The following is a 17,379-nucleotide window of genomic DNA, read 5'->3' on the forward strand; positions in this document are numbered from 1 at the left end:
GAATGTTCTCCTGGGAACACATCAAGAAACACAGAGATACAATGAAAAAATACAGAGAATTCTACATTAAGAAACTTTCCAACAAAAAAGTCGCTGCTAATGTCACAAAAGTACTCGAGGTCAATATCCTAATTTTTCTTTTTATTTATTTTTTTTTTGTGAGGGGGGGGCGGGTCTCAATATATATCTTCAGCATAGATTTTTCAACCCCTCTTCCTACCTCCTTTGACATTTTCTTTTTCTTATTTCTGACCTATTCTGAAGGTCAGGGATTAGCAGGATTACCTGACATTGCTCAAGGCAAAAGTGTAGCATAACTTGTATCCATCTCTTTTTTTTATTTTTATTTTATTTTTTTTATTTTTTTTTTTACAAAGGAGTCATTTATCAAGGCCCAGAGGCCACTCAAGGATAAGGGTTAGCGAGTGTACAAGTCATTGGGACAATACCATAGTAATCATTAGTAGTGAAAATTAGATCTAATTTGATTACTTAAAGAGATGTTTACATTGGACTTAAAGGAAGCAAGAATTGTGTATGTAAATCCACTATATTAAATGGAAGGGAAATGTTCAGATCATAAGCTGCCATTGTTGAAGCCTAAGGTGGTGCAAGTCTAGAATTAAACTTAAAAAAAAAAAAAAAAAAAAAAAAATACAGAAAAATCTTTACAATGTATATATCAGTTATGGAACGAAAATGTTATTCCAAAAATCGTGTAAATTGATCAAGTAGTTTTTTAACTAAGAAAATCAAATTTTATGAGGAAGTAAGAATGGTGTTTATTTATTAAATGGAAAAGAAAATCTCAAAATGGACTTCGAGACTGGCTGACAAACTGAAAAGGCAGTTCTTCAGGGCAGTGGTAGAGTCTGTCCTTGTTTACAACCTAGCCACTCACCAAAAAATTGAAAGAAAACTAGACGGCACATACACCCGTATGCTAAGAACAATATTAAATATATTTTGCCAAAATCATCCCACGAAGCAGCAACTTTATGGCAATCTACCTGCCATATCTAATACCATCAGAGAAAGACGCCTACGATTTGCCGGTCATTGTCTGAGGAGCAAGCATGAATTGGTGAGTGATGGACTCCACAACACGGACGCGCAAGCAGAGGACGACCTAGATCCACGTACATCCAACAAATAGAACACGACGCCAACTGTGAACCTGAAGATCTGAGACAACTGATGGAAGACAGGAAACTCTGGAGAGGAAGAGTCACATTGATCTGGGCAAGGAGCCCGTCATGATGATGATGAAAAAGAAAAAAAATCAATTTATGTGACTTTTGGAATCTGATATTTTTGTTCTGTGACAGATACAGCCATCATAAAACTTTTCCTGTATTTTTTTAAAATTTTTTTTTATTAGGTTGAATTCTATATAAGAGCCCCTTAGTTGAATCCAATAATTTAAGTTGAATATGTGTATAATAGTAAACAGCCCATCTCCGCTTAATGGCTTTCTGAATAATATTGAATAAAAACATTAACATGAGTGTACTTTTACTCCAATTTATTTAAAAAATTACGAAACAAATTGTTTTTTTTAATAATAAAGTAAATTAGAATTTTATTTTAGAAAAGTTAAGTCTTTGTAGATATGAAAGCCTTACAAGTCACATGATTTGAAGATGTATTGAGCCAATTAATTCCTAATTCAGTTAGGTAAATTAATTGGTTGGTTTAAAAAAAAAAAAAAAAACGCTTGAGGCAGATTACTTTTGTGCTATTTTTTTTGTCTCACAATGGTCTTTCTTTTTTTTTTTTTTTTTTTTTTAACTAAGAAAATCAAATTTATGAGGAAGTAAGAATTGTGTTTATTTATTAAATGGAAGCATTACATCAAACACTCAAATCTTCCTGTCTAACTCAGCAATTTGTACAGTGGATTTTATATTTAATCTATAAGGGTAATATGCTTACCTTCCGTCAACCATGACCACATAGACGTCCTAATTTATAATTGTATCTTTTTTGTATTGCCCGCACTGAGAATTGAATCATTAACCCTAAGAAAAGTGTCGTTTAGAACTGGATTTTAATTAGCACTTCAGCTGTCATGCCACAGGGTCTTACCCAGTAAGTAGGATTCAATTTTACTTATTTTTTTTAATCTTAATTAAATGTTTTGTCATTAGCTTTTCATTGGTAATTTGATAGTGTCTTGCTTAATCAATTGCCTCCAATCAATGAAAAATTTTTTAAATGCATGGTTCATTGGTCTGTCACACTTAACCATTCAGACTAAACAGAACCTTCATAACCAAAGTTTCTTTACAAAAGCTTCCCAACAAGGCTTCTCTTTGGTCGACTACAATATCGCCGTTCTTCAAGTAGTGTTAACAATTAAGTTATTAATTATCTACTTTCCTTAAAATTAATTTAATGAGAGTAGAAAGGCGGCCTAACCAACAACAAAATAACACGCAAACAAGATAGCATCCAAAAACCAAAAGACGTCGTTTGTCAAGCAAAAAACTCTGCCTTTTTAAACTGCCACGTCAGACTTCCAACAGCACCTAAATTTGCATAATTGCCTTATTTTTGTATCTGAAAAGTTCCAGGTTCACATGTCACTGTTTCCCTGCAGCAAGCACATGCCAACCGTGCCCGTTTATTTCTATGCCTTTCTACACGGTTACCACACTTCTCATGATGCACAGTAACAAACAAAATCATAACCTGAGTTTACTTCTACCCAAACTTGTTTCAGGATAGTTTTACAAGGATAAATACAAACCTATTAAATAATAAAGTAAATTAGAATTTTGTTTTAAACGAGGAGGGGGAGATGCCTGATCATGCCAGTCATAAATTTATATATTTTAATTCTTGCAGATTCTCTATTTATTATTAGAGAACCAATTCTATATTTAATATATATATATAGACAAGCACTGATTTCAAAAGCTTAAAAAAATAACTTTAGTGCCATCAACTAGAATCGAAACTAAAACATTTAGTGTTCCAGCCACATTCGCTACTGTTTGAGCTAACTCAATAGATAAGAGTTATAAAATTAAACCACTTTTAGTTATTAGTTTATGCTAATAGAAATGGCAAGTTGAAATAAACATTTTGCATTTCAACTTATCAATTAATCTGTTCAAACAAAGGTAAACCAAGATTTTACTCACTATAAACCATTCTATTACTATTTCCTGTTAATTTCAGTATTATGTGACCAGTAGTTCAAGAGTTTAGCAGTTAAATATTTACACACATACCTACATACATCTACTGTTTCTATTTAAATATTATATAGAAAAGTTTTAATTCTTTGTGAATAGGATTTTTCAAACTTTGTCTTTGGTATATAATTTTATTTTTTATTTTTATTTTTTTATTTTTTTCAGGAATGCGAAAAATCACTGGATGTTTTCAGTATTTTGTTAATGAGGCAACAAGCAGATGTGGAGGTAAGTTGAAAGTTACACATTTGTGAGGGGAACCTAGAGCAGTTTTGTTGCTGTTCATAGGCTGGGATCCCACTTTGCTGCGTTTTTGAATTGATTATTAGGAAGGTTGCATTGTTCATTTCCTAAGAGGGATGAAGGTGATCTTTTGTATTTAAGACGGTGTAATAAAACAACATTGGACGTGAAGACAACCATATTATACACAGCCGGAAAGCAGGCCAGCGGAACAGTTCCACAGATGGGAGTAAGAAATCGTTGATGGTGGTTGAAGCTAGACAAGTGTTGTTTTTTTTTTATGAAGGCAAGATGGGACCATCGATTGAAGCTCAGACAAACCTCTGAGCAGCTCCTGCCCAGATGTGGCAACAGTACTCCATTTTAGGACGTATTTTGTTCTAATACAGGTAAAAGATTGCATCAGGAGTGAGATACTGACTGGAGTGGTAGAATGACGCAACCATTTTTCGGGTGATTTTGATATAGGTCTTCCATTTCAGATCAGACTCAGGATTCTGATTTTGATAAAATTCGTACCTTACACCTATTTCACCATGATATTGGCTCAGATGATTAAACTCATACAAGACAATAGGGTACTTATATAGAACATGGAGCATATTAAAATAATGTTATTTAGAAATCTGTTCTTTACATGGGGTGGGCTTTTTAACTATTCTGTACTTTTATCTAACAATTTAATAAGATTTCAAAATTGAATTCAATTTTGAAATCCTATCTAAAAAAAAAAAAAAAATAGCACAGGCCATATTCTGCATAAAACCAACAATAAATAAGAAAATATAGTCATTTGCCTAAATTTAGTCCTCGCGCGAAAGAGCAGGACACAAAATGTTTTAAATAATAATAGAATAACAATAAAAAAGACTTTCGCTGGCGAGGACTACTATTGACCGTAACCAGTTATACAGTCCTTTTGAAATTTTCATCTCTATTTTTCTCGTTATGTACTGAATATTTGTTAATGAAACCTATATGAAATATGTTCCTTATTAAATTTTAAAGATTTTCTATTCTGAAAGAAGTTTTAAAAAATTTAATCTAAAAAAAGTTATTTTAAAGTTTTTGTAAAAAAGAAATTCAGATTTTCTCATTCAGACCTGTATTACAAAGAGAGGGTTGCAAAAAAAATTAGTTGTGGTGTGAGGAGAAATGCAAACTGAAATAGAGAGGAGAGTTTTAAAATATAATCTTAAAAAAGATAAGATACAATTTAAAAACATTATGTTTCTAGCAATTAATGATATAGATATAAAATTTTCAATGATTTTTTTTTTTAAGTGCAACAGAATGTACATTACATAAAATAAATCTAAGGTAATTTTTTGATTCAATTTAAATTAAATTTTTATACCTTACTTTGTAAAATTTATAAAAGTGCACTTTGAAGATAAATAAATTTCAAATTGAATCTTGTACCTTTATTTTTAAAGCCTATAGTAAAAACATTTAGTTTAGCAATTTTCATGTCTTGGATGAAATGCTTTTCTAACTTGTATAATAAATCAATTAAGATTAGACTGATTCTTTGCTTTGGTCATTAGAAACTAACTTACTAGTAGATATACTCTGAAGCCAGAAACAGATTTATTGAGCTTATTTGTTTTTATTGTGACTATATTGTTAGGAATATATACTTAAAAAAATATTATATATTAGTTTTCTTCATTTCTAAAACTTTGATTTGCAGGCTGCCAAGCTGGGAGCAGAAAAGGCTAATGAACAACAAGGTGGTTGGTTCAGTGGATGGTGGGGCACAAAACAACCTAGTGTTGACAAGACAGAGAACAAAGGAATACGTAAGGAAAAAAACAATTGTTTTAAGCTACAATTCATCAAATATCTGAAATTTTTAATAAAAATTATGTTTATAATTAATACAAACGTTATTACCTGTTACTCCCTATTTGGAATCATGGACTTGTCCATTTTTTTCTTTTTGCTGAATGGTCATCTTTTATCAAGATTGAAAACCACTTGATGATAAGTTAGATTATACAGGGTGTTTCAAAAGTCTTGGGAACATTACTAGTTATTAAAAATCATTATGTTCCCAAGACTTTTGAAACACCCTGTATTTAAAAATCAATTCAATTTCTATTGATTTAATTTCCTACCTTAATTTCTTGTAACCAGTGGTCAGATGTACTGGTGATCTCCTTTCGCATTGTGTTCTGCAGTCCTGAACATGCTGCCTCAGAATTGTGTGAATGAACATGTATCACTGTCATATTTTTAGAGTTAGGAATATCATGATAGTCAATACATAAGTTTTATGCATTTCCTAATTAGCTTAGTAGTCTCTGTCTATTGCTAACGGTTTTATGATCATGGCTTAGTAAAGGTAAAGATGTTCTTAAACATTAATTTCTAATAAAAAAAAAAAAAATGAATATTGAAATGAAACAATATCTTTAAATGCTTATCTAAAATTTTCTTTTTGTTACAGAGGATCAGTTCTATGAATTGTACACACCAGAAGAGAAAGCCAGACTTTATGGGGCAATTGGATATGAGGAGAATGAAAGCATTAGCGTCTATCCTAAAGAGGTGAACAATTCCATGCAATTATGTTTTGATGGCCAATAGTAAAAAATATACGATTTAGTAATCCTCTTAAGACATATGTAAACGCGCACGTAAATTATGGCAGTTATAAATAAAATAGCAATAATTCTTTAAGAGTTACTTGCTTGTTAGGGCGGAAAAATATTAACATACGCTGAAATCTATGGAAATTATTCTAGTATTTTTTATTTTTTATCTAATAAATTCAAATTCTATCCGACACCTTACAAATGATGCCAAAGAAAAAAAAGAATGGTGATCGAGGTCAAAAGTTTTTACTTGGAAATAATTCAAGACAATCAAGTGTAAAATTGCTACTTTGAAATTTTATTTTTAATCAAAATTTTACTGGATAATTTTTCCATAACTTTCAGTATAGCTTAATATTTTACAGCCACCAGTAATTTGGAAAGTTTTCCTGTTATTTTATTTATAACTGCCATATTTCACATGTGTGTTTTTATATATAGAAGTACCAATTTTTTTAATGGATGATTTTTTAATTTTTTGTAGTTTTAACTTAATATTTGAAAGTCTAAAGAAATTGAAGCATAAAAACTTACCAAAATGACTGGATTCAATATTAGATAACTTGAAAAGGGTTGATGTGCCATAAGACAAAGCAACTAAACTGTGATTCATTTTCAATTTGAAAATATTTTTTTTTTTTTTTTTTTTCACTTCCAGTATGTAGCCGTCCAACTTGTAACAAAACTCAATTCCTTAGCCATTAGCATCAAAGATGATAAAAACAAGTGAGTATTTTTGTTTCTTTGATATTCCAATGCAATTATGATATTGTACATTTTATTTAATCTCTTGTAAATTTGATTAAAGTTTAATGAGTTTCTTTGAAATTGAATTTTTGGTGCTTATGTAGAGTGGTGATTTTTTTTTTTTTTTTTTTTTTTATAGTCCTTATCAAGGCCCAAAAACCGCTCGAGGATTAGGATTACTGAATGTAAGGTCGTAGTGTAGTAATCGTTAATGGTATAAATTGGATAGAATTTGATTATTTATGAGGACTGCTCAACAAAAATTTGTTTACATTGCATTTGAAGACCACCATGTATTCAACAGGGAAGCAGGACAGTGGAACAGTGTTCCACAAGACGAGCAGTTCTGGGAAAGAAGCTTTGTTCATGTAATCTGCATTTTGATAGAGGGGGAAATCATTTATTGTAGTTGTAGCTAGTCGAGTGTTTTATGTGAAAGTTTGGCAAGGGGGAACCATCGATTGGAGGTCAGTGCATTTTAGATGAAAACATTGTTACATGCCAAAATAAGTATAAATTTAAAAAATTGTGAAAAGTTTTCAAGTAGATCTGCTAGGAGTATTTTAAATTTAAAAAGTAGTCATAATTGTGTTCTGTTTGTTTAAAAATGGTGGACCCTTAATGTAAATCAAGTCAACTTGTCATACTGAATTAAACAACTGGCTCCACATGAAAACAAAACTCAATAATTCAATAAATTTTATTTTTACTTGTAATTATTTTTCTACTGAATTATATTTTTTGGAAATTTATACTAATTTTGACATGACTTGCAAGTACATAATGATTCTACTTGAAATGTGTTGGTTTAAAAAAAAAAAAAAAAAAAAAAAATCTCTCATCTACACAAGCATAATTTTTTTCTCCATTTATTTGATCTGAAGGTAATGTTAACATGCCTATACTAATACAAATACATAAAAAATTTGTTTTTACAGTAATGTTGACATAATGAAACTTCAACTGAATGAAGTAATTTCGTCCATTGCTCAACGACCTGCTGCGAATGCTCTCCTGTAAGTATAAATTTCTTTCTTTGCTATAGCATATTATCTCTTAACAATGTAAACATGCTGTGCAGTATGTTTTGCTAATGTATGTAGGTGGCAAATGTACAGTTGCTAGATGCTTGGCGGAGAAAGAGAGGGTGCAGAGAGCTGAAAACATCTCTGGCCAGTGTCTGACCACCCAAGAGATATTTTCTTTGTTTGAAAAAGTAAGAGCCTCATTTAATGAAAAAGTCATGCTGGAATTGGCTTTGGGAGAGAAACAATGTCTGGATACCAGTTCGATGTTTATCTTTAGTAAATGGGTGGCTAAACAATGACCACCAACAAAAGGCCAGAGTCAGTTGAGTATGGAGAGACCCCGAAAGAGATAGCGGAGGAGTTGGTGTTGACCATCAGAGAGAAGGCAGTTGGTTCTGGTGAGAGCTACTGAGGCAGTTGAATGTGTGCCTCTCTAGATAGATTGAATCCTATAGATAGGAGCCCTATAATGAATACAGTTTTATTTTATATAATATATATATATATATATATATATATATACTGGCGAAGAGACCCGATGTTGTTTGAGATTGAATATTGATCAACAAATATTCCACCCTCCCATATTTTTATTGTCATTGAAATTGGTGAAATCACAATTTTTTTTTTTTTAATCAAATCAATTGATTGCCTGCTCTAGTAAGGGACCCCCCTCCTGCAGTGTAACCAAAGGAAGCTTAATATGCCTTCCTCCAGTGACTTAGTCTATAATACATTGTAGTCTACATTGCACTGTAGAGAATCTACCGTTGATTTTATAAAATTATCTGTAAATAATGGTTTCACTTACTTGACTTTTGCATTTTAACTATCATGATTCGATTGTGCCCTAAACATTCATTTCGAATGCGCCCTTGTCTTGTCAAAGAACCAACTTTTTATTTTTATGAAATTATTTTTACATGATTACTTGAACTAAAGTTAAATGTCAATTATCATGGTTCAGTTGTGCTCTAAAAAGAAACATTCATTTTGAATGTGCCCCTGTCTTGAAGAATCTACAGTTGATTTTATAGACAAGGCCTTACTGATCGTGCGATGATGAAACTTCTCGCATGCACTTGTGATGTTAGGTTATATAAAAGTGTTAACTTTGGTCAAAATCAAACTTCCTTCTTTAATCGGATTGTTTTGATTATCGATTTTCAAGACTTATCAGGCACATTCCAATACAAAACACTTCCAAACACATTCGTGTGAAACTAAAAACTTTGGCCCAGCCATTTCAGAGTTCATAGGAACTCTCACATGCGCAGTTCCTTTTATATAATAGTAGATATACTCAATAATTTTCTTTATCACCTTTTCTACTCCCATTTCTTATTCTCATTTCAACTTGTAGTGTTGATGCTACAATGGACCAATTGACAATTTTCGGTTCACCACAAAATAAACTGATCCCCAAAATGATGTCTTCCAAGGTGATAGAAAACGATGATACTCATCTTTTGACCATTAAATTTGAAACCAACCCTTTAGATGGAAGTTGTGATACCAGAGTAGTCGTCAGTTCCCAGCCCTTGCAGATAATCTATGATGCGGTAAGTTGAAAGAAAAACAGGATGTTGTCCTTTTCCGTCTTCTTCCATTTAACTCCTTTTTATAAGTGGTTCTTTTTTTGGTTCCTTTTTCTTTTTTTCTTTTTTGGTTCCTTTTTCTTTTTTTTTTTTTTGTTCCTTTTTCTTTTTTTTTTGTTCCTTTTTCTTTTTTTTTTGTTCCTTTTTCTTTTTTTTTTTGTTCCTTTCTCTTTTTTTTTTTTTTTTGTTCCTTTTTCTTTTTTTTTGGTTCCTATTTCTTTTTTTTTTTTTTTGGTTCCTTTTTTCTTTTTTTTTGGTTCCTTTTTTTTTGGTTCCTTTTCTTTTTTTTGGTTCCTTTTTTTGTTTTTTGGTTCCTTTTTTTGTTTTTTGGTTCTTTTTTTGTTTTTTAGTTCCTTTTTTTTGTTTTTTTGGTTCCTTTTTTTTGTTTTTTTGGTTCCTTTTTTTTGTTTTTTTGGTTCCTTTTTTTTGTTTTTTTGGTTCCTTTTTTTTGTTTTTTTGGTTCCTTTTCTTTTTTTTGGTTCTTTTTCTTTTTTTTTGGTTCCTTTTTTTTTTTTTTTTTTGGGTTCCTTTTCTTTTTTTTTTTTTCCACCCTTTTTTACTTCGTTGTTTTTTTTTTTTTTTTCTTGGTACCCCAACAAAGGAGGGATTGGACCTAGTAATTCACTTCTGTTCATTTGTTTGTGCTTTTCTCAATTTTTTCTTTTTTTTCTTAAATTTGTTCAAACATTAGTCATGGTGAAAGTAAATTTTTGCCAGAACAAATTTTCTGGAATAACTCTAGGGATAACCATAGGGGCCATTATAGTGGTAAAATTGTCCCCACATCATTCATCCATTCATACTTTTCTCAATAACCACATCTTGGATTTTTCAAAAAAATTTTGCACAAACATTAGTCATGGTGAAAATAAACTTTTCACTCATGGAGGAGGACCCTGCATGCTCGGCTTGTTTCTTTTTTACATTTGAGAAAACATTTGGTCAATTGAAAAATTAATATACTTCCTTCCTTCTCTTTTTTTTTTTTAACTTTGAAAGTGAAAAATGTTTTTTCTTTTTTTGCTATTGACATGTTTTGCTTTTCTCTTTCCAGATCACTGTCAATTCGCTTGCCGTGTTCTTCAAACCACCAGAATCTGTTTATCTTAAACAGTAAGGAATCCTCCTCTAGTTTTACTTTTGCCTTATTTCATGAATTAGTACCATGACAGTGTCTTTTTAATTGTTAGTTTTAGCTGGGGATGCAGCATTCTACCGGATGCCAGACCTTCACCCGCTATCTCATACATTCCAACCAAATGATATTTTTTTAATATTCTAACCCTCTCTTTAAGTGCAATTGTTTGTATCTTTCTTGCACTTGGTTCACCAGGTATATTTGCCAGTTTTTTTGTTTTTTTTTCATTAGTCTGATTGCTACTTTAATTCCTGGAATGATGTAAATCTTTCTTGGATTAAAGTTTATTTTCATGTTACACATAAGACCTTGGTATGTTATCTTTTCCCTCTCAGCCCTGTTTAACTCGGCATCCTTGGGAGGACACTAATTTCTAAGGTTGCTTCTCTTTCCTTCTTGTCCAATATTAATAGCTCTGTTTTATAGATTACTAGCGAGGGGTACCCGGCGTTGCCCGGGTGTTTTTCGGGGTATGTGAAAAAAAAACGAAAATGTGGAAAAAAAAAACGAAGCCTTCACGACGCGCAGTTGGAAAATAGTAAAGTGTTAAAAAAAAAACTAGGTGCGCGTTTTTGATTGACGTGACGGCGATAGGTATTCAGCAGTCAGCATTTTGTGCGGGACAGTTTTGAATGAGGTCAATAAATCGGTTTGTTTGTTTTTAAAAACCCGCTCCCTGTTTATTAGGAGGAGCGAAATGAAAGCTAGTTTGATATGACGAAGTCGACATTGGACAAACGTTACTTAGCTCTCTTGAGACAACTGGCTTTCGGCCTGTGATTAGAGTCGAGTTTCGCTTTTTGTTTATACCGAAAACCGAATGTAACACGTGTCGATGCGGGGAAATGTGGAATAATTAACGTTTGAAAGTCAATAAAATTAAATAGACAGGCGAGCTCCGTGGTTAAGTGCGAGATATTACAACTTATAGATGATATAAAAAGTTTTAAGAAGTTGTGAACCGAGCAAGCGCTTCTCTGAAAGAAGCCTTTTGTGGACATCGAGGAAAAGCGTACATACATACATACATTTTCGCTTTTATATATATATATATATATATATATATATGTAGCTGTAGAAATTGCATAGTTATAGTGGATGCTCAATTAAAATGTATAAGTTCTGTTTCACAAAGAATTAACAGTTAAGCTTCATGTCTAAGTATTTAATATATTCTGGGAATTAATAACTTATTTAATTATAAAATTTATATAATCTCTTTGGAATGTAACCATAGTTCTTCAATATATACTTTAAAAAAATATATATATCTATATATTTGTCATAAAGCATTATTTCTAAAACATAATTTGGCTACATATTTAAAAACATGTTTCAATCACAGCTTTAATAAGCCTGAGATCCTAAAACCAATAAAGAATATTTAATGGTCATATGATTAAATTCAAAATATTTTTTCATCATACATAACGTTAAGTTTCCACCTTGAACCCTGTGAAATTCAGATTAAGCAAGCTAATATAAAATCAGACTTATTAAATTTGTGACTGAAACCTGTTTTTAAATGTGTAGCCATATGTTTTTTTAAATGTTTACGGCAAGTAAATAGTTCTAGTCATTGAGATTTATTATATAAATACAATGAAAATTCTCTGAATTTTTTAGCCTGTAGATACAAGTGTTACCTGTAATTGTATTGTAAACCATTTAAGTTTCATGAGAAATCTTAACAAAATGGTAGTTGTTCAATCCAGAGAAGTTTTGAATTGTAAAAACTAAAATGAAGAATGGCCATCCAATGGGAAACCCTAATCTGTAGAATTCTTGAATTGTAAAAGCTTGCAGACAAGGAGCAAAATTCCTTGTGTGGACACAAAAAATTGTGTGGGAATTCTAAAAGATCTGGCATATTTTATAGAATAATTCCGGTTTCTGATTGGTTGATAGCAGAAAGCAGCTCGATTTTTATTGGTCAATTCTTATATCACCCCCTATCGAAATACAACCTTCCAATGTTTTGGAATCCTACCATTTTAATTATATCAAAAATATTGCAGCAATTATATATATCATTGTCACTTTAGGAGGGACCACGCACACGCGGCTTGTTTTTTTTTTTGTTTTTTTTAATATTATGATTCAAACTGATTAATATTTACACAATATTTGATGACATAATTTTATGATATTGTTAGATATGATTTTTATTGTCTATTGCATACGAACAGTTGATTTAATTCATACAAATACTTCAACACTAGAGCTTGCATGATTGCCTAATGGATATTATCACAGACTATGTAATCTGTTCAGTTACAATCCAATTAGATCTATTGCCTAATTTTTATTGGAAGGCATGAACCTGTAATTGCAGTATCAGAGGGGGGGGGCACGCATGTATAGCTTGTTCAGAAGTTGGAAAGGATCAAAAACAGAATTAATAAACAAAATAAAATGTCTATTTTATTTAATGAAATATGCCATAGAGAAAATATGCTGCCTATATATATATATATATATATATATATATAAAGGTGCTTCTACTAATTTAGTATTACTGTATTTTCTTTTCGTTTGCAGGCTTTCCCAGGCAGCAATGGCAAAGTTCAATGAAGTGAAACAAATGTCTACTACAGGTTTAAAACATGCGATTGAACAACACAAATTTACAGACATTGTTGTTGATCTAAAGTCATCCTATGTGATCGTACCAGAAGGAGGATTTAACCGCAAGTATGTATAACTTAATCTTTTGCATAATTTGGGGGATGCAATTTCCTTGATAGATTATTTACTGCAAATATTCAAAGGCTTTCATTTAAGATTTGTCATTCTCTTAAAAAAAAAAAAAAAAAACTCTTGCATTTGTATTTTTCTACTTCAATTGAATCGATTCAGTAACTTATGTGCATACTTCGCCACATGCTTGATAACACAATTCTTATCACTTATAAATTGAATTTAAAAATTTTGGTCTTCCATAAAATAATGTTGAGGAACATGTGTAGAAGTATGGTGAAGTTAACACTCTAATTTATAAAATAAAAATAATTTATATCAAATGCATTAGAGTCATAGTCTCTACCTAATCAACCTCGATTCAATTTTTAGAACATTTTTTTCTTTTTTCTTCAATAATTTTTTCAGTGCTGGTCCAGAATTTTCCCTTCTGGAAAACAAAAATAAAGAAAAATCTGCTTAGATGTGACAAAATATTGTACACAAAAAATCATGTAAATTGATCAAGTAATTTTTTAAATAAAAAAAAAAATTTTATGATTATGGATTGACCATTTTGCAATGCTATCTTGAAAACAAACTGAAGGAACAAGGGAGATAACTTCAAATAATTCAAAGTTGTAAGATTTTAGAAAACAATTCTTTACATATGACAGGATGAGAGGGGGGGCATTGTAACAACTCAAATTTGCATAGAAATTATTTTCATTATAAAAAGAAAACTATTTGATTAATCTGATTTTTGGTGTGGTATGCTCTTTCTGACATGGGCTCATGCATCATACAAATTTTCTTTATTTTTGTTTTTTCATGGGAGAGGTGGGGAATTCTGGATAAGCACTAATTTTTCTTCTACAAAATCTTATTCTAATGCATTTGATATAAATTGTGGTTTTTATTTAAGTTATAGGTGTTAACTATTCTGTATTTTCACTGAACATTCATTTCTTTAAACATTTTAGATACTGACGTACATTGGTTTTTATTTTATCTGAGGAAAATATAAACGCATTATTTTTTTTCTCTATCTTTGTTTAGGAATGCACGACGACTTATCTTGGACCTGGGTAATTTCACAGTAAATAGTGAAAAAAACAAATCTGAATTTGACCAAAAAGAGGTTTGTATGAAGATTGTTGTTAAAATGAACAAAAAATACTTTTGGTGCAAATACACTATTATATCAAAATATTGAATTTCAAGGCAAACTAATGGTTTCTACTTAATTATTTTACAGTAATGAATATATCCAAAAATTACAAAAACAAACGATAAGGTAGAAGAAAAAATTATTAAAGAAAACATTTTTTGATGAAAATTAGTGGAAAATGAAATGTTTGGCTTAAAAACACCGGAGAGTTCTAAGAGGAAGTAAATAGCATGTAGCTATTTTTTTTTTAATAAATTGTGTTAATAATAATGAATAATAATTAATAATAATGAATAATAATGGATACCTTGTTTTTGCATAACAGTTACTTCTCTTATGTCATGTACACCCAAAGAAATATGGCAGGCGTATTTTACAATAAAGATTAAAAACTCGTTTTTTCTAAATAATGCAGTAATATTGAAGTACTTATGACATGTCAGTTAAGTCAATATCATTGCTTTTAGTTAAAATTGAAAAAATAAGTAGATACCATCCCTCCTCTCCGAATTTTGCTATTATAGTGGAGTCGCACCATACTTTTTCTATAATAGTTTTTAAAAAAAAAAATGCTTGAATTAAATTTTGTTAACTTAAGTTAATAAAATTTAATTAAAGCAGTTTTTACGTTCTGGATCTAATGTGCAAAACTTTAATTTTGTTTCCTCATTTGGAACCGCAATTTGCAGAACATCTGAAAGATTTTTTAAAATTTTTTCACTTGTACAAAACATCACACTGTAACTTAGTCGATAGTTTCATGTTTAAATTGTCCGGTCACATACGGATGTTGACGACTCGCGTGCGAAGTTAATATTTCATCAGCATTTAAGCTGTGGCATGAGCATAACATCGTGGAATGGAAAGTGTGTGTATATATATATATATATATATATATATGTGTGTGTGTGCATCAAAATTGAAAGAAAAAGAAAAAAATGTGTGGCAATTGAAAGGTAACGCTTGACAATCATGTAAGTCTCCTCAGACCCCTTCAAAAAGGAGCCAGACAACCAGTGGATCTTAAAGAATTAGTGCAACACAACAGGCAGATTGTACCTATTTACTATGCCTCCCCCACGGGACAGAGTTAGACACCAGGGTCGTTTTTTAACGTGGAGAAAAGGTACAAAAATAAAAATTGTCTCAGTCGTGAAGGATTTCTCCTCCACCGAAAGAGAACAAGAAAATGAAGTGCAGCGTCTGAAGAACAGATACTACACTTTGATCTTGTTTATATATTTTATTGAGAAAGAAAAAATTGAACATAAAAAAACGTACAAAAAATTCAATTCAACAAAATTAGGGCACAAAAGACCAAGTGAACCAACAGGCAGATTGTAGCTAAAAACAAAGGACTGCTATCTGATCAGGAAAACAAAGTACGAACCTGTTGTGTTGTAAATACATGTCGACAACTTCCAAATTCAAGCTTTTCTTTCACCTAAAAAAGAAGTCCATGTTAAAGTTTTTTCTTTGTAAGTCTATATACAATGTTTGATCCATTTTAAAAGTAATAACGTTACAACACACCTGTTTCTCCGTCATGAAAACCATGTTGTTGCTTGTCTGCAGATAGAAAACCACTTTTATGCCGATGTTGATTTCTGAAAAAGACTAGGGTTTAGTTTTAAAAAAAATTTTTTTTTATTAATAAGTTATAGACGATATCAAAGCTACGGGCTACTTGTGTATACATGGGAGAAAAAGACATAGATGGACAACCCATTACGTTACATTGTGCATATGAAAACCCCCCACGCACACCTGTCCTTTCTGCTTGAAATCTTACCAGTCCAAAAACAAAATCTTTACTCGTAAATCATGTGGTTTTCTGACTTCCATTTGCTGTCATCTCTAACCCTTAAATGTCACTGAAACTTTTTCATCCAAACATGCTCATCATAACATTAAACTCAGAAAAAAAGGTTTAAATATTCAATATTTTGTTCTAGAGAAAAACGGGCCTTTATAGGGCCATCGATATATGTAATGACGAAATTGAGACCTAAAGTAACCTTATCCACTGAAAGATGCAGCATTTCTTAACCCAAAATGCATGATTAAAAACACATAAAATTCACCTTTTTATTCATCTCTAACGCTTTTACGTGTTACTCAAGCTCACACCAGCGTTGATTTATGAAAAGACATTTTATTTAAAAATAGGAGTCGCCGAAGACAGCAGAGCTACGGACTACTTGTATATACACGAGAGAGAAAGACACATAGATGGACAGTCCATCTCGCTACATTATGCACGGTGCTCCTCCCTCTCCTTACTCCCCCAATACACACACACACACACACCTATTGGCAACAACAACTCTAACCCGTCCTGTGAAATCACGGTGTTCCATGATTTCCATCATGGGTCGTCTGTAATCCTTTTAAGTGCTATTCAATCGTTTGCACCAATGTAGATTCATGAAAAAATGTTTATTTTAAAAATAGAATCTGTCACCGAAGACAGACTACTTGTGTATATATGAGAGAGAAAGACACGTAGATGGACAGCTCATCTCACTACATTGTGCGGTCCTGGATATGGCCTAAAACTATATCCGATGGTGAGGCCCCACCTTGCGGGCCTTGGGGAGTGTGGAGCCACCCTTTAATTGCCATTACTCCCAGGTCCACTCTGAACCGGAGTGGTAGTACCTGTTAGGGTTCCAACTATGGGTTAAATAGAATCTGACTTAAAAAAAAAAAAGAAATATATACGTTTAAAATCGTTCCTCAAAATAACTAGATTCGGCATTAAATAACCTGAAAAAGGTTGATATGCCGTAAAACAACCAACCAACTACATTGTGCACATCGGTCCTCCATCCGCAAACACACACACACACACACTGGCAGCATCACCTCAGACAGGTTCTTTCTACTTGAAGTCTTGCCAACCAAAAAACAGTCATTATATTTGGATTATTCAGATTACTGTTCTCCTCTTGAGTGTTATTTTCACAACT

General features: G+C 31.6%; 1 protein-coding gene across 2 annotated transcripts in view; it reads left to right on the forward strand.

Annotated features, from left to right (window-relative positions):
- LOC145246061 (intermembrane lipid transfer protein VPS13A-like) overlaps positions 1 to 17,379 on the forward strand; it is a 468,532-nt gene that overhangs the window by 224,509 nt on the left and 226,644 nt on the right. For both annotated transcript variants that reach the window (XM_080107901.1, XM_080107902.1), the window contains exons 12-21: positions 1 to 119; positions 3,369 to 3,431; positions 5,140 to 5,248; positions 5,899 to 5,999; positions 6,705 to 6,772; positions 7,732 to 7,809; positions 9,185 to 9,383; positions 10,474 to 10,532; positions 13,099 to 13,251; positions 14,296 to 14,377. The exon at positions 1 to 119 is cut by the window's left edge and continues 53 nt beyond it. In XM_080107901.1, coding sequence (XP_079964027.1) covers positions 1 to 119; positions 3,369 to 3,431; positions 5,140 to 5,248; positions 5,899 to 5,999; positions 6,705 to 6,772; positions 7,732 to 7,809; positions 9,185 to 9,383; positions 10,474 to 10,532; positions 13,099 to 13,251; positions 14,296 to 14,377 — 1,031 coding nt within the window. The remainder of the gene's footprint in view (positions 120 to 3,368; positions 3,432 to 5,139; positions 5,249 to 5,898; positions 6,000 to 6,704; positions 6,773 to 7,731; positions 7,810 to 9,184; positions 9,384 to 10,473; positions 10,533 to 13,098; positions 13,252 to 14,295; positions 14,378 to 17,379) is intronic.

Source organism: Euprymna scolopes, chromosome 23, assembly GCF_053919585.1.
Source record: "Euprymna scolopes isolate OS-2025 chromosome 23, ASM5391958v1, whole genome shotgun sequence".
NCBI classification, from domain to species: Eukaryota; Metazoa; Mollusca; class Cephalopoda; order Sepiida; family Sepiolidae; genus Euprymna; species Euprymna scolopes.